This window comes from Stigmatopora argus, chromosome 22 (assembly GCF_051989625.1).
Source record: "Stigmatopora argus isolate UIUO_Sarg chromosome 22, RoL_Sarg_1.0, whole genome shotgun sequence".
Classification (NCBI taxonomy): Eukaryota; Metazoa; Chordata; class Actinopteri; order Syngnathiformes; family Syngnathidae; genus Stigmatopora; species Stigmatopora argus.
Genome location: NC_135408.1, coordinates 5,986,984 through 6,007,354, shown reverse-complemented (window position 1 = coordinate 6,007,354; position 20,371 = coordinate 5,986,984). Strand labels below are relative to the sequence as shown.

General features: G+C 41.0%; 1 protein-coding gene and 2 non-coding genes across 6 annotated transcripts in view; all 3 read right to left on the bottom strand.

Moving 5' to 3' along the window:
- Positions 1–241: 241 nt before the first annotated feature.
- Positions 242–20,371, bottom strand: part of mcama (melanoma cell adhesion molecule a) — a 30,724-nt gene continuing 10,594 nt past the window's right edge. For 2 of the 4 annotated variants that reach the window (XM_077592084.1, XM_077592083.1), the window contains 15 exons: positions 10,547–10,671; positions 10,161–10,404; positions 10,021–10,091; positions 9,874–9,961; positions 9,028–9,207; positions 8,027–8,154; positions 7,634–7,775; positions 7,435–7,550; positions 7,165–7,306; positions 6,947–7,077; positions 6,735–6,876; positions 5,625–5,660; positions 1,299–1,428; positions 1,099–1,222; positions 242–1,021 (listed from right to left, as the gene is read on the bottom strand). In XM_077592084.1, the coding sequence (XP_077448210.1) occupies positions 1,019–1,021; positions 1,099–1,222; positions 1,299–1,428; positions 5,625–5,660; positions 6,735–6,876; positions 6,947–7,077; positions 7,165–7,306; positions 7,435–7,550; positions 7,634–7,775; positions 8,027–8,154; positions 9,028–9,207; positions 9,874–9,961; positions 10,021–10,091; positions 10,161–10,404; positions 10,547–10,671 (1,802 nt within the window). In that variant the 3' untranslated portion in view covers positions 242–1,018. The remainder of the gene's footprint in view (positions 1,022–1,098; positions 1,223–1,298; positions 1,429–5,624; positions 5,661–6,734; positions 6,877–6,946; positions 7,078–7,164; positions 7,307–7,434; positions 7,551–7,633; positions 7,776–8,026; positions 8,155–9,027; positions 9,208–9,873; positions 9,962–10,020; positions 10,092–10,160; positions 10,405–10,546; positions 10,672–20,371) is intronic. The other 2 variants (XM_077592085.1, XM_077592086.1) reach the window with 2 other exon arrangements.
- Positions 6,050–6,121, bottom strand: trnae-uuc (transfer RNA glutamic acid (anticodon UUC)). The gene has a single exon. It is a non-coding gene; the product is annotated as a tRNA-Glu (tRNA).
- Positions 18,408–18,479, bottom strand: trnaw-cca (transfer RNA tryptophan (anticodon CCA)). Its single transcript has one exon. It is a non-coding gene; the product is annotated as a tRNA-Trp (tRNA).

Sequence of the window (20,371 nt, the reverse complement as noted above, 5' to 3'; positions counted from 1 at the left end):
TTTTAACATTCTAATGTCATTGGTTTCAAGTATTAAGTGACAATTTACTTAAAGGTCGTAAATAGTGGCGTCATCAACAAGCGGTAATTACATTTGTTAAAATAAACTAGAGCACACGTGGTTAGATGAAAGCTAAAGTGAGACAAACAAAGTGTAAAAAGTATTTTTGCAGGCACAAAAATTATTTTGGGCAATAACAGACTGATGTGATCTAAACGTTTGAAACTGAAAGACCAAATAATTCAGGAAAAAAAACAACTTTATTTGGCCTTTTTTTTTTTTTAAACAAAACATTATTTTTAAAAAATTAATGTACTGTTGTTAACTTGCACACCTTTTTGGGGAGTGAAAAAAACCATTATATACAATATATTCCCTAGTGTGTAGCTTTTTTTGGGGCGGGGAACACAGCAAAGCACGACATCATCACATCAGTGGAAAAGAGTAACAAAAAACGTTCACCAAAAAAAACTGGATGATATTCACAAAATGCTCCGCTGGTGAGAGTGCTTCAAAACGAAACATTCTCTCATCAAAAGTATCGTAATTGCCCACTCATGCTCAAGTACAACTTGTGAGCAATTCCAAACGTATGCGCACAAAAACTGCTAGAACACAACGCAAATAAAATTACGTACAAATATTCAGTGTATCGAAATCTCCAAAACCAAAAACAGGGCAAAGCCAATCGCTAAGCGCTTTGAAATCCGCCTGGCAACAGTCCGTTGGCATATGTACAAACAGTACGGGAGAACAAGAACAAAGGCTTGACAGCAGATTGTAGTGTGTGTGTGTGTGTGTGTGTGTGTTTACATGTGTGAAAATATCTTAAATAACAAAATATATATATCTAATATGTACACTTTGATGGCAAAGTAACGCTGAAACGACAAACAATGGAACAATGGATGAAGTTTTACAAAACGACATTCAGTCGAAAGAACGAAAGAAAGTTTGCGAGTCCCTGCTGGTCTCAGATCAGCTCCTCCACTGCTGATTCTTCTGCTATTTTGTTTTTTTACTAAAAAAGACACCATTTTCAAAGCGCTCGTTATTGTTCCAAAAGCAACCGCGACGGAACTCCTCTTACTCACTCACCTGCTCGTTCATGCCGCTTTTCTCGCCGTTGACGGCCTTGAGGAGCACGGCGTCCTCGGTCTTGGCGTTGCCGTTATTTTTCAACTCCACCACGATGTCGTCTTTGGCCGTCTTCTCTTTGGAGCTGCGAGAGAGGACATTCTTAGAAAGACGTGAGGGATGGGCGGGGCACCGTATTGAGACAGATGGCGGTCGCTCACATGGCCTGCTTGCCCGAACGCCCGCACGGGATTTTGCCCTTCCTGTGCAGGAAGAAGAGCACGCTGCCCATGATGGCCACCAGCAGGAGACTTAGGATGATCACCACGATGATCACGCCGCTGCCCTCTGCTGTACAAAAGCGACAACTTTATTTCAACTCCGATAGATGCCCAATTAATGTGGCGTCCAATCATCCTTCTGCGGCCATCTGAAATGACTCGTAGATTTGAACATATGGTTCTGGTCAAAAGGGATTGGATGTCTAGCGCTTTCAATGCCACTCAAACATGCCAATCTTCCCGTTTTGAATGAATTGGACATTTGACACAATCGGTGGCATGCAATGAGTTAATACAATGAAAAACAGTTTTAGAGCGTTACTTGGCAAGTGGTAATGAGGCAAAGAAAAGGAATAAAAAAAATAGGATGATAGTATCATAATCATAGTATCACAGTTAAGTTCGAATCTCGGTGGACGATGAACCATTTTGCAATTAAAAAAGACAAAGTCATTCAGTCTTTCCTCAAATGAAAGCACCAAATGACCATGTATAGGCGGGCCGCCTCATGGTGTAGTGGGTTAGTCACCTGCCTGCCAGTGGCAAAGACAATGGGTTGAAATTTAAGGTGGACACAAGTTCCAATCAGGAGTGAGTTCAATTCCACTCTTTGCAATTCTCAAATTGTTTATTGAGGTAATGAAAAGGATGAATATAACTTCCAATCACATCATTTCAGAAGTCACTGTGGTCCAGTGGCAAAGACAATGGGTCAAAATTTAAGGTGGACACAAGTTCCAATCAGGAGTGTGTTCAAGTCCACTCTTTGCAATTCTCAAATTGTTTATTGAGGTAATGGAGAGGATGAATATAACTTCCAATCAAATCATTTCAGAAGTCACTGTGGTCCAGTGGCAAAGACAATGGGTTGAAATTTATGGTGGACACAAGTTCCAATCAGGAGTGAGTTCAAGTCCACTCTTTGCATTTCTCAAATTGTTTATTGAGGTAATGAAGAGGATGAATATGACTTCCAATCAATTCATTTCAGAAGTCACTGTGGTCTAGTGGCAAAGACAATGGGTTGAAATTTGTGGTGGACACAAGTTCAAATCAGGAGTGAGTTCAAGTCCACTCTTTGCAATTCTCAAATTGTTTATTTGGTAATGAAAAGGATAAATATAACTTCCAATCATGTATAGGCGGGCCGCCTCGTGGTGCAGTGGGTTAGTCACCTGCCTGCGGCGTGGGTGTCGAGGGTTCACGTCCCGGTGTCGACGACTGTATGGCGTCGGCAGTCGGCCGAAGGCCGACTGTCGAACGCCACCAGGAACCCCCCCCCCTCAACTGTCTTCCGGTCAGCCGAAGGCTGACCGGAACAAATTGTTTTGCTGAAAAAAATGACTAAGTGTTTATTTTAATGAAAAAAGGATTACTCATTTACTGAACTACATAGTGTCATGATCAGTCAAACGAGAGCAGGATTCGAACCCCAGTCTCCCACACGGCAGTCAAATCCACTAAATTGAGTTCTGACCCATTGTCCTTGCCACTGGACCACAGTGACTTCTGAAATGATGTGAGTGGAAGTTATATTTATCATTTTCATTACCTCAATAAACAATTTGAGAATTGCAAAGAGTGGAATTGAACTCACTCCAGATTTGAACTTGAGTCCACCTGAAGTTCTAAAGCTCCTGATTGCCACCTCAAGCTCTGACCCAATGTTTTTGCCACTGGACCACAGCAACAACTAGAAGGAGAAGAATCAGAAGTCAGAAATTAGAATTCAGTTTTGTGTAAAGTTACATTAAACGTATGTTTGAGTGTCTGTATATATTAATCCAAGTTAATTTAAATTAGTTTGTTCCGTTTACGAGTGCGTTGTCGTGGAAAAAACCTTTTTTAAGAAAAAAAGCCTTACTACACTATGTCGTTTTTTGAAGAAAAAAAGCCTTACTTTACTATGTAGTTTTTAAGAAAAAAGTCTTACTATACACTGTCGTTTTTAAGAAAAAAAGCCTTACTATACACTGTCGTTTTTAAGAAAAAAAGCCTTACTATACTGTCGTTTTTTAAAGAAAAAAAGCCTTACTATACTATGTCGTTTTTCTAAGAAAAAAGCCTTACTATACTATGCCGTTTTTTAAAGAAGAAAGCCTTACTATACTATGTCGATTTTTAAGAAAAAAGCCTTACTATACTATGTCGTTTTTTAAGAAAAAAAGCCTTACTATACTATGTCGTTTTTGAAGAAAAAAGCCTTACTATGTGTACATATACACATATAAACATATATACATATATACACATATATACACATATATACACATATATACACATATATACACATATATACACATATATACACATATATACACATATATACACATATATACACATATATACACATATATACACATACACATATATACACATACACATATATACACATACACATATATACACATACACATATATACACATACACATATACATACACATATACATACACATATACATACACATATACATACACATATACATACACATATACATACACATATACATACACATATACATACACATATACATACACATATACATACACATATACATACACATATACATACACATATACATACACATATACATACACATATACATACACATATACATACACATATACATACACATATACATACACATACATACACATATACACATATATATACATACACATATACACATATATATACATACACATATACACATATATATACACATATATATACACATATATACACACATATATATACACACATACACATATATATACACATATATATACACATAGATATACATATATATATATACACATAGATATACATATATATATACACATAGATATACATATATATACACATAGATATACATATATATATACACATAGATATACATATATATATACACATAGATATACATATATATATACACATAGATATACATATATATATATACACATAGATATACATATATATACACACATAGATATACATATATATACACATAGATATACATATATATATACACATAGATATACATATATATACACATAGATATACATATATATACACATAGATATACATATATATACACATAGATATACATATATATACACATAGATATACATATATATACACATAGATATACATATATACACATAGATATACATATATATACACATAGATATACATATATACACATATATACATATATACACATATATACATATATACACATATACACATATATACATATATACACATATATACATATATACATATATACATATATACACATATATAATATATATATATACACACATATATACACACATATATACATACACATATATACATATACATATATATACATATACATACATATACAATCGTACCTCGTGATACGACAGCTCTTCATACGACATGCTCGTGGTACGACGAAAATTTCGATCGAATAATTCGCTCGCGATACAATTAAAATTTCGAGATGCGGCCAAGCAAGGTGGCCATGACATGACAGGCTGTATATATATATATATATATATATATATATATATATATATATATATATATATATATATATATATATATATATATATATATATATGTATATGTATATGTATATGTATATGTATATGTATATGTATATGTATATGTATATGTATATGTATATGTATATGTATATGTATATGTATATGTATATATATATGTATATATATATATATATATATATATATATATATATATACACACACATACATATACATGTAAATACATGTGTGTGTGATATCTATGTATTGAACTGACTGCACACTTACGATCCGATGATATCCTTTGAATTTTATATATGATAAAGGACACGTTATTGTTTTTTGAGTCGGGAGGTTTGTAAGGTGGTAAAATTGGCATCAAATGTGTGAGTGTTGCAGCCTGTGTCAGGGGTTTTTCTGTTATTTAGCCTCCGCCGGAACGTGCCGGTCGACAGCATAGCGCTGGGGAAAAATATACTGTAATTAGCCCGATTTTTCTCTCAGTGACTCAAAGGGCTGTGATGTTGCGTGGCCGTGAAAGAGAATATTTAATCTGCCCGCGAGCCGTCTGAGAGGCGAAGCGAGAGTCCCAGAAAGAGAGATCATCAATAAGGCATGGGGCATGTCCTCAAAGCTTTTGCGTTGTCAAACGAGGATGAGGATGAGAAGGAGGAGGAGGACAGACGCCGTTGGAAATGAGAGAGAGAGAGCGAGTGGGACGACGGGCTTACCGGGAGAGAAGGGGGCGCTGGAGGTGACCAGGGGAACTGTGAACAAGTAGAACAACACACCTTTTTAATGCAATTAAAAAATAAATAAAAAAATTGACACAAAGCAGACTTGATTTAACACTTTGGATGGGTGTCCAAGCCATGAACTGTGAGGAATGGCAGCGAATCTATGTTTGTGGATGGAATGCACATCTGCTGCAGTCAATGGCAGTGGAAAGTCAAAGATGGTTGCTTCCAGTACAATTCTGTCCCATTTAGTTTTGTAAAATAAGTAACTACAGGCCGAGCAATACATCAATCAGCCGGTTTATACAGTATATGTGTATATCCGATATATCATACTAGGATGACTGTTATGTTCACCGTTTGGGTGACGATCTTTCTTGGAAAGGTCGAGCGATAGATATATCGGCCATACCAAAAGTTTCCCATACCGGGAGTTGAACCCGGGCCGCCTGGGTGAAAACCAGGAATCCTAACCGCTAGACCATATGGGATACATAATTTGAATGTGTGTGTAGTGTGGAACCTCAACACACAAATGCTTCTACAAGCAAAAATGTTCTGATTGCGCGTAACATCATTCAAAGTTGTAAAGTTGTACGTTTACGTGCGTGTACGTATCTTTACTCAACTGCCACTAGCATTTCCACCACATTGAAAAATATCTTTGCATTTCAAATTCATTTTAATGGCTTCGTAAATAATTTTCCTCTATTTTTCTTCTGTTTGCATACATAGATTTCTGCATATATAATCCATACAAAATAGGTATACTTTTATCTGTTTTTGTAGGGTCTAGGAGTATTTAAGATAGTGGAACAAATTATGTTAATTAATATAGAATTAAATATAGTATATGTAATTTTTAATGATGGACGTTCTAATCCTATTAAAAAAATGGTATTGGGTAATAAACCAATTGTCATTGTATGGCATAATTACTTTATCCTCTGTGAAAAGACATCTTTAGTGTTTTATCAGCAAATTAGTATTTTTACGGCCCCTTAGTGGATTGCACACAAACTAGATTGGCATTACTTGTTGAATTGAAGCACGACATCATGTCTACATTTGTAGAGGTATTATTGGTGATTGAGCATTGCTTACTGGCTTTGATGCTGAAGGCTCTGACATCAATGCCAAAGTCGTTTGAGGTGTTGCACACGACGCTGATGTTGGAGTTGACGGCCACCGACACCACGCTGCGGGTCACGTGCTCGCCTGACCTGCTGAAAATCTCGTGCCAGCTCTGCGCAGACAAACGGGTATTCAATTGGCTCTCGTCCTAGTCGCTTCCCCTAATTGCAGCACTTAGTCACCTGGCTACCGACAAAGATCCACGTGATGCTGGGCGCGGGGTGTCCACGTGCCTCGCAGCTCAGGTTGACCGTCCTGCCCAGGGCCTCCTCCAGATGCACTTCCTGTTCCTCCCCCACCAGCTGAGGACCACCTGTGTATATCCACAGGCAGGCAGGCAGAATGATACATACGTTTGCAATGACGCACCCTTTTCGGAGGTGAGATTGTGGCGACTGACCGTGGACGATTATATGGACGGAGCCGCTGGTGTGCAGACCGGGCAGTTCGGGAACAGTCACCTCACACAGGTACTCCCCCGCCGTTTCATAGGTGGCGTCCTGCAAGTGCAGCGTGTTGCCTTTCCCAACCGTTCTCCCATCCTGTACAAAGACAAAAATATGTTGTATTGTTAATATATGCGACAGAGTTTTAAATCACAAGATGGTGGTGAGCCTCTTTAAATGCAAGCTCCCAAAAAGTTGCGAAACACTGACATAGAGCTACAAACCTTATACCAGACGATGGACGTGGGGAGGTTGGACAAAGCGTTGCACGAAGCGATCAAATCTTCGCCTCTCAACATGACCTCCGATTCTTTGGGTATCACGGCAGCGGCGTCCAAGTCTGAACGAAAAACACACATTCAGGTTTCTTTATATTATTTCCACTACTCCTAACGCTCGTCTATGCGTGTGCCGTTTCCTCACATTTGACCGAGAGCTCCATATCTCCTTTCTGCGCCTCGTCGTCTCGGAGTCGACACCTGTAGACGCCGCCGTCTCGCCGTGTCACCGCCTGCAGCATCAAGACGTTGCTACGGCTCTCCAAGTCCACGCTGGCCGAGTCCCCCTGCCAAGAAGTTGCGATCCCAATTTGAACTAGAATAGGAATGCGACTGACCGAAAGTTCCACTGCGCAACCTAATAATGTTCTTCCTGTTTCTCACATTTTAACACCACAAGTCAGCATGACCTAATTGGCATAGTAAAGGCAGCATTTTTGTGTTTGACATGGGAACGCGGTCCCAGTCTGCTGCGTCAATCCGGGAGAGGCCTTTGCGCGTTGGGGTCTACGTGGGGGTCCTCACCCCCCTTTCTTACTTCAATTTTGCTGAAGATGAAGTTCGGCGGGGGGTTGCCATCGCCCTGGCAACGCAGCTCCACGGTATCCCCCTCTTTGACCAATCCCGTAGGCGACTCCCTCCACACCTCCACCATGGTGGTCGGGTCTGCAAACAAGCATGTGGTCAGGTTAACCCTTTACAGGGGACTCATGGGTTGCCATTGACGGCGCTCGACGTCCAATTCGTTTTGCCAACTTGCATCAAAAGTGACATCATTTAGTCCATAACTTCCGCCATAATCATTCATGGCGGATCATCTGACACTTTTATGATAAACACTCAAATGAACTTTAACTAGTAATCTATTGATTTAAACTTTTTTAATCTAAAAAACCATCAATAAAAAAAGATGCAATTGCAATTTTTCTTATTTTAAATATCATTTTTTATTAATCTTATTAATTTAGTATTTATTAATTTGCTTTTTGTATATTCATTTTGTTTTTATGAGAACTTTATGAAGTAATAATTGCACTTATTCATAAATAAAATTTCCAAATGTAAAAATTTTGACCCAAAATACAATGTCCACCAATGTGGACGACAGGTCTTAAGGAAACTTTTGTTTTGTTTTTCAATTCCCCCCAAATAGTCACTTTCCCTAGAAGGGTTAAAGAGACTGACTTGTAAAGCCCCATTAATAACCTCATTTACATGAGGCTGACAGCACAGACTGGGTTGGCTCCAACTGCCACTGTGTCACTGTTCCAACAACAATAGAGAAAAACAAAGCTAATGTGGCTCTTCAAATGTGTTCTACACAGCACTTGGCCAAATCTTGAGCATCTCAAACTGGTAGAATGCCACTTTGAATTTGAATCACATGCAATTTGGCTTTAAATAAAAGAGAAGTTAAGACTAGGACCGCAGACAGAAACAATTTTTAGGCGTGACTTTCTCAACCCCAAAATGTATGTAATCTTTAACAAGAATCGTGGGTGGCCGCCATATTCTGAAATAGCCTCTCCGTTAACTTACAGTAAACGGTGACACCGACGCTGCTGGACTCGGCGGTCCGGATGGCGCCGGGCACCAAGAAGCTGACCTCGCAGGAAAAATTTGCCTTCTGGTCCCCTTTTACCACCTGGTACTCCAGGGTACTTTGAACTGAGTACAAGCCGCTGGGCTCCACTGTATCGCTGGTCCACACGTTCACGCCTGTAATAAGCCAAAAATTGCTTTTAATCATACTTTCAGACAGTAGTGATGTAGTGACAGTAGTAATGATGATGACAGATGTCCAATCTATTGGAATTGGGAGAGGATAGCACAGAGAATTTTGATTTATTTTACATTTGCATTAAAATATCGCCACCCTTGTGAGGATAAGCGATACCAACAATGAACAAATGAATGAATGCAGTGAAAGCCCCTCATCGTTAGACGGAAGTCCAACTTCCAGAGAACTTAAAAGAGCATAATGGCAACTAAAGCTAGCCTGCGGTATTAGCTCAGTAGTCAGCACGCCCGACTGCCACAATAACAATTAACAAAAAGAGCGATTTGACGTCATGCCCATGACCTATAAATGCCCCCAAATCATCGGGAAGTACCACTAAGAGCTTGTGGATCAGAAAAGCTCGAAACCCTACACATTTGCTCCAGAAATGGCCTTTTCTAGTTAGATTTTCTTTCTTTTCTAATTTATTTGCTGTTTGTTTGACGGCATAACAGTCAGTATTTGACCGTAAATTGAACTTTTTCTAACCATTTTTAACAACGTGGGATTATAGCCTTAACGCTAACCCCAGTAAACCAAATTACTCCTGTAATACGGGAATTCAAGCTGTTTTTGAGTTTTTCGGTATCGTTTTCATCACTTACGTCCTGCTGAAGGCACCAGAGGCATGCTGTTCCTGTACCAGGTGATGTTGGCTTTGGGAAAACCATTACGTGCCTCGCACGTTGCCACCTGAAGCGAAAGTCACTGTGAAGTATGTAGCGGAAGTCAGCGTGACTGAGTTGACATACCTTAGACGGCATCTCGTTGGTAACGGAAATTCCCGATTGGACACCCTTGATGGCTGGCGCATCCGGGGGAGCTGCAACAAAGCTGGTGAGCTAGTTTCGATAATGTAAAAGAATTTAGGAGCTCAGCCGTGCTCGCTTACCAAACACTCGAAGGTGAGTCTTGCCCTCGTCGACGCCGGCAGACACGCCGTTGGCCTGGCAGATGAACTTGCGCTCGTCGGCGAGTTGCACTTCCTGAAGGATGAGCCGACTTCTGTGCTGATCCAAAGTCACATTAATCCGACCGCTGTACTCCGTGTCGTCGTCCACCACGATGTCAACCGTGTTGTATTTGCCGTAATAGATGCGAGTGCGCAAACCGCTGTCTTTGTCTTTCTGCAGATGCTGACATTCATTGGGTGATTAACTCGTTGCCCGCCATTGGTGGCGCTAGAGGTCCGATCCAGTTGTGTGGATCGGGCGTCCAGCTCCGTTGATGAGTTCAAGTCATACTTGAAGACTGTCGGCCGGTCCTACATTGACTCACCACAAACCACTGGACGAAAAAATTGTGAATGGGGTCGGTAAAGTTGAAGCGGCACTGGATCTCGGCCGAGTCGCCCAAGTAGACCTCCACGCTCTCTTGCATGGTCACTTCCACTCCGGCCTTTACTGAACACACACAAACAAGTGGACACGAATTACATTGCGGTTGAGTTTCTGATTTGTACGCTGACCCCCAAGCGCCGTTTTTCTCGGCGCGAAAAGGAACGAGAACAAGAAGTGCGAGAAAGAAAAGGCTCCTTGTCCACCACATGGGGTACTTTTTCATCTCGCTTCCTTCCGCCTGGCCAATTGACACGTCTTGGCCGCGAAAGCAGACTCGCCAGGCTGACACCAGACTGTTGAATCCCCGAGCCAAGTTGTTCGACGGCAATGTTGGACTTGGCTGCTCTTACTTTTCTCATGGTGAAAAAGAAAACATTTTGGCTGGCGTTGTGTTGAATTTGGCGGCTTGGTGGAGGATATTCTTGAGCTCTTTTTACGCTGAGCCAATGCTTTGATTTTGTTCTATTGATCATTTTTCTCAAGGTGCTTGTTGATAGTTTTCATGAGCTGATACATTTCTGTTGGATTTTTGCAGACAGTCTTCTCAATCCCAAATCTTTCTAAGTGTGATCCAAGAGCGTCAAAGCAGTTATGCTTTCCGAAGGAGGGCCATTATGTCTGCCAAACGAGGCTGCCGCGAATAATTGAGCTAATCAGTTATCACATGAATCAACAACTACTCGGATAGTTGATTAAATGTTTTTTTTAATATAAGTTTGAATGGTTCCAGGAAGTGAAGTGGCCTTTGCTTGAGTCTAATACGGAGAAAGACAAGCAGACATATTGCACAGGTACAGAAACATATGTGGCCCTATTTTTAACCCGTTTTGAGTCATAGTTTTAAGAAATTTCGATTCTTGGAGCAACCATCCTTTTATACAAGCTCTCGTCTTTGGTTTAATCTTATGCAAGACTACACTAACGCCGATTGCGAATATAATGCAGGCAAAAAAAAGACGCCAATGAACAAGAGCTGAACTTTGGCGTCCTCCTCCGTGTTTTGAGCATTTGCTAAAGCAACCCAAGCATGAAAAGAGCTTTAATACGCCCATCTCCGCCCAGTTGCCCCCATTCAGCTGACTACACCCCCATCTCCTTTCCTTGCTCTACGACAACTCCCGTTTTTCCTCCCTCCCTGCCTCCCTCGCTCGCTCCCTCCTTCTTGCCCTTTCCTGGTCCGGCAAGTGTTCAGCCAACCGTTCCTCTGAGACGACGGGCGAGCCATTGTTCCCCCACCTGGGTGGACCGCATCCCTCTGCTCCTCCCTCTCACACACATCAGACATATACATCACAGCGTACAAAAGGTGAAAGACAGTTCACGGCGAGCTAAAGTTGTTTGTCTTTTTCCTCAAACAAAAAAAATGACCAGGCAGCTTTCAGGAGCAGATTACGCAGGCGGCGGGGCAAAATATGTCAGGGAAGTCAGTGTAAAAAATGTTGTTGCTCTTTGGGGCCACGCCGCTAAAACTTTTCAGTTAATCCGATTAGCGCTGGGGGGGGTTTGCTGAGGATTTGGCTTCCAGAGCCAACCCGGCCGGGTCTGGTTCTTATCTATTCCTGTTGTGCTTTTATGTGGGCGCGGACTACAGCGCAAATACGCGCGAGCCATGATCCATTCGACCCTGACAACCAAAAGTCCGGCCTATGTACAGGATGTGGGTGTGCATACTTTATAGTGACTTGTCTGATGTCTGGCTGATTCATACCAAAAAAAAAAAAGCAAATATTTGAATGTGTGACAGGGTCGGGGGACCACAGCCCGACCGCTTATCACCGCTCGACAGTCCAACAAAGCAAGTGAGCCATTCACAGCAGTTATTTAGAGAAACCCAAAGTTAACAGTACTTTTGTAACCATACTGAAATGATGGTATTATGGTATTCCAAAAATAATCAATACTATTTCTGATTCTACATAAATATTGATTCATCCTCGGAAGGGTTATGCAGCTTGCTGGAGCCTGTCCCAGCTGACTTCAGGCAAATGGCAGACTACACCCTAGACTGGTCGCCAGTCAGCCGTAGGGCACACAGATAGACAAACAACCACTCACAATCGCAATTGAACCCAGACTGCCTGCACCAAAGTCAAGCAGAAGAACCACTGCAGCATTGAGTGGCACTACATAAAGAAAAATAAATAAATCTCTTGAGATTAGTTTATCACTAGTAGACGTCCAATCCATTTGTATTGGAAGGGTTGGCCGCCAATAAACAAATGTTTCGTGCCGTCTCAATGGCAACCTATGAATTAAGCACTGTCTTACCAAGCCATGATAGAAGTTCTTTGGTAGCGGTGGACTTTCAGCTTTCCATTCAATGATTAAGATTTTTTTCTTAAACATTGTCAGTACAATATCGAAATATCGGGAGCCAAAAAAATGCTGTCGGTTCAACTATCAAGAGAAGTGAAAAATCCAAATTTACCCCACGACAACAAATTTCTGGTGATCCGTGGTCATGCAAAAACAAATAACCGAGTATCTATCATTTTGCAATGAAATATCGCTTCTGGATACAATGTTTCAGTATTGATTCTTTGCATGCAATGTCATCTTACATGTTACGCAGTCTTCCGAGAGGTTGTAAAAAAAATTGGATGCCAACTGCCCAACTGTGCGGCTGTTAAACAAATGAGAAAACAAACAGGCTTTGGTAAAAGAACTACTTAAGCAGAAAGCCTGTACGCATACGGTGGGTTTATGCCATTATGCCATTAACACAGACAATATCCTTGGATTGTAACCAAATTGGTCACCATGATTGGCTTCCTGGTTTGATTAAGGCTGTCATCTTAGAACTACGCTAGATCTGCACCCCTGCTACTGATAAGTGGCCCAAATCACCTCAGACACAACCTCATTCTAATCCTTCACGGGGTCGGCGAGCCATGAAATGAGCCAGGACACTTTGCGAGATAATAAACATTTGCCGTAATGACCATTCTCCAATCTCCCGTGGCCATGCGCCTGCGTCACGTCTCCGACGCGTTCTAACTTTAGCTCCTTCCCCAACAAACGGCATTTAAAAACCTTCATTTCATCTTTTCGTCAAGGAAGGCAAGCAAGGTAATTCATTCAAGAAAGGGAACAAAGAAAAACCTCTAATGCGAAACTCAAATTTGTTACATCGGTCTCTTAAATTCAGAGAACATTTTATATATTAGGTAATAAAACAAACAGGAAAAAAATAAACTAAATATCTACTCAATCTTTTTAGAAAAAATCATGACGGATTTCCAAGCACTTTGGATTATAAGAAACTAAATTAGCGTGGCTTTGATTCAGGTCCGAGGTCAATAAAAAAAAAAGTATGCACTTAATTTACTACATTGCTGACATTTATGAAAAACTAAATTGACTAGAATGTTATACTTATTAAACGCAAATGACACAAAATTCTCACGGCACTATTTCGCATCTAGGTCTATATACACATACACACCTACATATACACATACATATATACATGTATACACACATCCATATATATACACATATATACACACATCCATATATACATATATACACACACATATACATACATATATATACACATACATATATATACATATATGTACACATATATACACATATACATACATACATATATACACATATATACATATATACATACATATATATATTCATATATATATGTATATATACACATATATACATACATACATATATATACACATATATACATACATACATATATACACATATATACATACATATACATATATACATATATACATACACATACATATACATATATACATACACACATATATATACATACACATATACATATATATACATACACATATATACATATATACACATATACATATATGTACACACACATACATACATGTATATTTAAATCTCATTATACTTGTATAATGACAATAAAAGCATTCAATTCAATTGAATATAAAAATATAGCTAAGCCAGTGAATTTTGTAATCAAACGCAAATGACAAAATTCTCATCACTATTTCATATCTAGGTCTATATATAAACATTGGTAAACCAGTGAAATTTGGATCTCTGACATGTTACAAACTACAGAAAAATGCAAAAGTGCAAAAACTGTCCTATTTCAAATTGAGTGGACGTCCATCGCCATCCATAGCTGCGTATAGACATCAAATGGATCTACTAGTGATGAACAAATTTAAAGATTTGTATTGAAGAGCCACGTGATGGAAAATCTGTCATCATCCTTGGCTCTGAAAGTGTAAACATAACATAAGATAAAAGTGAAGGTTGCTGAGCAAATGTCCAGGGATCGGCTCGCTCACAGTGTGGAAAGAGCCAGCGTGAAAGTGCGGCTGACAGGCGGGAGGAGTTCTCCAAGCGCAAGAGTGCTGCGGTGTAGAGCACCTGGTGGACAAAGTGCACTGTGTGACATCAAAGAGAAGACACACACATACACATGCGCTCGGACGAGAGGTCCTTGTCGTAGCGAAAGGGGGGCCCAGCTCTCGGGAGTACAATACGGCGCAAATCTCCAAGCGCTCCGTTCCCGTGGTGACGGTCAGTAGCCATAAGCGAGTCCTCGCTTCTTTATTCTTTGGCAAAAAAGAGATAAGGAAGTGAGGGGAAAGAAAAAAAAAATCACCTCAAAAGGTACTTCTATGTGCAATTATCTTCCCTTTCATGCAGGTCACAACTAGCGATTGACGCTAAGGGGAAAGTCTCTCGGGTGGCCAAAACCTTTTGGAAATATTTTTGGGGTTTTTTTCTTCTTCAAAATGCAAGCAAAAAAAATCCAGCTGTACAACGATGGTGTCACAAAAGAATAAAAATATATGTTTTGCGCAGTCAGAGTCAGTGGAAGCGGAAGTAAACAACGCCGGTAGGAAAATGTTATGCTGGCTGTCATGCTATGCAAATATTTGAAATTTGGATGTGCTTTTTTTTGCCCTTTTTAATATATTGCAGATCCTTCCTGAAAAAATTATGCAGAGGTTTTTTTCCCCCAGAAATTTCAATATTAAAATATATGGCAAGACTGAAACGCAAACACTTTTGAAATTTTTTTAATGTCTAGTGCCGCCAATGGCAGCCAATGTGTCAGTCAAACTGTTCTCATTTTTAATGTTAAAACTACATCGTGTTAATCTGACTTAAACTAATAAAATATACTCATTAGGAGTAATAACTTGCGATTTGAGACTGGAACGTCAGCATAAACAGAGAGCAAACTTCGACGGCCCTTCAACCTCACCCTAAAAGTCGACGACGCTTGCCTACTTTCAAGGAACTGTAAATTATTCCTGCTTGTTGGCAATTTCTCAGGGAACTCCATAAATTTTTGAACATCGCACCCGGTGGGCAAGACTTCATTAAAGGGAGTAACAGCAATGTTTTATTCATGCTTCTATCTGATGCGGCGTTGCCATCAGTGAACCCGCCTCTGCCGCGCCGGAGTTGAGGCGTGCGCTTTGCAGGATGACTAATTAAAGGTCAGCAGGCTAAACACAGTCTACATATACGAGCGGGGGATCACGCAGGGTCTTCTGACCATTGATAGACCCACAACAAGTGAACAAGCCTGCAGTCAAACACCTTCATGAGAAGTATAGTCCCTGGGTAAGCTAGGATTCTCTCATCGGACCCCCACGGCTAAAACATGGAAAGCAGAGTTAGTGTTAGCAGTGCATAATTTATCCTGTGCAACTTCTAATCCGAGAGAAATGTTTTTGAACATCAGGTGGTTGTTCTGTAATCATTTCTTGTCTGCACTTGGTGATGAAGAGAATGAGCGATGGGACATGTATGACGCACTGGCTGTTGTTTTAACGCGAGATTAAGCCTGCCTCGCAATCAAAATTGTGACGACAGCATGCCGAGTTATCTCAGTGTTAGAACAAAGGGCCTTTTTCATGTATGACCCTGTGGTCATCATCACCACGCTGAATATCATTGCAACGCAAACTTATCCAGCTATTGCACCTTAAACATCCCCTGACCTAAACCCTATTTTGTTTGGGTTCAAACCAACAATTTAGCTTATAGTATGTGGGCCAAAATATTTGCTGAAAGCTGGTAAAGTCTCATTCAGTTTTGTTGACAACAATAAATGCCCAACCCATTTTGAGTAGGAATGGCAGTGAATGGTTTTAAATGGGATTCAGGTTTCTGTCATTTTAAAAACAAACAGTTTTTTTCCCAATGGAAATTAACATGAAATTTAATAGCACACTATTCTCATGAGAGATGACCATCTGTTCCCATCATATACACTGTCCATTGTCCAACCATTGTGTTGCGACTCTATTTACTTCTCCCAATTAGCATTGGTACAGCTCCTGTTCCTCTAACAAAGGCCTATTCCTGTACTCGCACTCCTTTTATCCTGTCTAGCAAACGTGAGGGGAGCCATCGGGCGCACGGGCCACACCTAATTCATTGGGATCAAAATGGCAAAACCCTGCTGCCCCCCCAAAGTTTCCTGCTGAGAACCCTAATGCCCTCAAAGAGAATATCAGAGCGATCAGGTGCACTGCTGCGATAATGAGGTAGAGGGGCTACTCCCTACGCTGGAGCCAGTGCCCCCAAAGACCACAAAAGTCCATACGTGCTTCAATAGAGAAATTACCATCAGGAACCACATTTGCGATCGCCACAACTGAGGAGGAAGAGTACTCCAATGGCCTTGGCCTCTTCACGTTCATTTACAATGATGTGGAAACTTTCAACCCGTTCAAATGGGGATGTTTTGAGATGTACGGCAAAGATAAAAATCACACTCGGGAGGAAAGATGTTAGAAACTGATTCGGTCGTGTGTTTTGTCTAGTTACACACTAAATCATTTCTTTAGACAAGTGCAAGCTGGACAGGCAGCGTTTGGGGGCAGGGATGCCCCCTGACCGGGGCGGGGATGTGATGAAAACAAAGCACATGGTGGGCTCATGCGAAGCGGAGGATTGCAGATGTTCTAAAACACAATTTGAGATAGACAGATTTTTACAACACTATGAAAAGATGGTGGCCATCTTTCTTTACTACCGCCTACCGGACTGAACCTGCAACCAAAAATCAGAAATAACAAGATTCTTTGACGACTATTTCAAACCTACAGCTCCCATGAAAATGGAGAAAGCATTAGAAGACACACTTTTGAGAAAATGGAAGTCTTTTAGTTGCAGAGAATCCAGTAAACCATCAATGACACCAGTCTTGGAAAACTTCGGACAATTGTGAGAACCCTTTTCTCAGCACTGGCCTGAGACAAACACCCACGATTTGTTTAACAGCTCGCTGCAGGCCGGTTGCCAAGACCTTGAGACAGTGGTTATGACTGGATTCCCAGTAGTCGGGTGGCACTGCATCCCACTGGGGCTGCGGAGGAGGTGGTTCACTTAAATGCAGGGCAGCTAGGAACAATGCTATTCCCATAGAGAGTGTTTGTGGGGGCAGGGTTGGGTTCAGTGGGGGCATCCTAACAACACCTGTGGGCAGCCCATTTGTCAAGTGATTTGTGGGACGGAGAGTATAGAAGCAGTGGGAAGAGCGGAAGGAGGACAAGCGCGGCGGTTTGTGGGGGGTGAACTTAGTAGCGCGCTATCACCAGACCACACACAATGTGCATTTGTCATTCAAATACGCCCACACACCTGTAAAACAAGATAAATAAACTAACGTTGCTGTGTGATTTTATTGAAATACTGTGAGAAAAATTCATTTGAGGACGTTGTAAGTGAATAATGGCATTTTGGTGCCAATGAGGGTCTATAGACATCCAATCCGTTTGTACGGAGTTCAAAAGCTTTCCAAATAAGAATGACCCTGACGTGATTTGAACACGCAACCTTCTGATCTGGAGTCAGACGCGCTACCGTTGCGCCACAGAGTCCGGTGGCAGAAGGATTCTCACAGTTTAACAGGAGAGCGATACGTCTATGTATTCTAAACACGGGAGACAAGGAGTCAGATAACTCCCTATTTTAAGATGAGACCAAAAGGCTAGCTCGACACTCTTTGATTAGATCTTTTAACAGCATCAAATAAGCGAGTGGAGGGAGTGGGGGAGGATTTGAGACGTTAGCGTTTCTTCATCCTCTCCCCCTTTTTGAACTGTGAAGCTCAAAGATGCCGCTGCCTTGATCTGACGGCATAGACGACCTTGGGAATCACCTGGCGAGTCTCGCGTCAGACGCCGTTACGCGGCGAGACGGCACGTAGGGACCATCGTTAAGTCTGATGCTATTAAAGGAAGTAAAAAGCCTTTTGATGTTTGCTCTCGATGCTGCTCGCTTAAGTCAATTAACATTGGTGTTCTCACTTTAATGAAAGGGTGGCTGATCTTATTCAATTACAACACTTTCCCAAGCTGTCCGACACGCTTCCCCTCCAGTCTTTCGAGGCCACGTTTTCAGTTTTCCCAAGACGAGAAAGAATTTCAAGTCTCAGGTTGAATGTGGATCTCGGAGGTCAAAAGTTCTCAAAGTGCTTTGTAAGCCAAACATTGTCAGAGAATGCGTAGGTAAGCTTAAGATAGAAATGCCCTAAAATAAAATGTCGAGTAGGAATCCTGATACGATACCAAGTTCACAAGCACAATGATCTCACAATATGGTGACGCAACAGTGTTCACTCAACGATAGTCTATGAAAAGCATTCATTCATTCTCCGAACCCCTTATCCTCACAAGGGTCATAGGGGATTCTGTGGCCAGCCAATTGCAGGGCACAAGAAGATGGACAACCATTCACGTTCACACTCATACCAGTGGGATATTTAGTGTGTTCAACCAGCCTACTATGCATGTTTTTGGGATGTGGGAGGAAAACAGAGTACCCAAAGAAAACCCACGCTAGCCTGAGGAGAACATGCAAATTCCTCACAGGAAAGTCCAGACCATGGATCGAATCAATCAGATAACTGTGCCCAGGCAACCCAGCAAATCACTGAAAACCAGTCAGAGACTTGTTTTTAATAATTCAGTGCAACATTTCTGTCAATAAATACAGCAACTGAATATTTTTGCAAAATTCTTGTTTAAAAAAAGAAAAAAAAGTGTGTAACTTAACTTACTGCCTGCCACCGACATCAATACAAATCCAATTAATTTAAACTGTCAGGACAGACTTCAAATGCGTATATTTTTTTGCTATAATCCATTGAAGATTAGAGACATTTTTCTGGGCAAAAAAGTAGTAACGTTAATGCTTTTGTGTGAATATTATAGTCTCCTGAGGTGAAGGTACTTGAAAGGAACCTGTTCGCAGTGTGCTATGCTCGTTTTAAAGGGCGAGTCCAACAATTTTACACACAGGTTGCCTGCCGCTCTCTCAACTATGTCGAATGCCATTCATGTGTTGTTCCCTCTCGGGACAAGTTCTCAAAGCCTGGAAGTTGGAAAGCTCTCATGAGACACTTTGGAAGATGAGTCAGGGGGTAAAGTATCCTGATTAACTTTGTAAATGAGATTTAGATCTGTCTATTCCCACAATTGAATTAAGCTTGTTAAGCATCAACATCATCTGGCCTTTTGCTGACTGCAAGCAGCACAATGTGACGACAATGCTACCGACAATTATCTGACACTAATGACATTCTGTCTTTAACAAGCAACGGTGTCTTTAAGGATTTAAATCCTGTCCATATCAGTGTTCCGGGCCTCTGCTGGGCAGCAGATGCCAACCTGGCTGGAGGCCGAGGAAGCCCACGGCGTCGTGAGTTCTCCAGCCCTTCGGGGGACCTTGCCGCGTCAGAGTCATCCTTAGTCATTGTCAGCATTTTGCA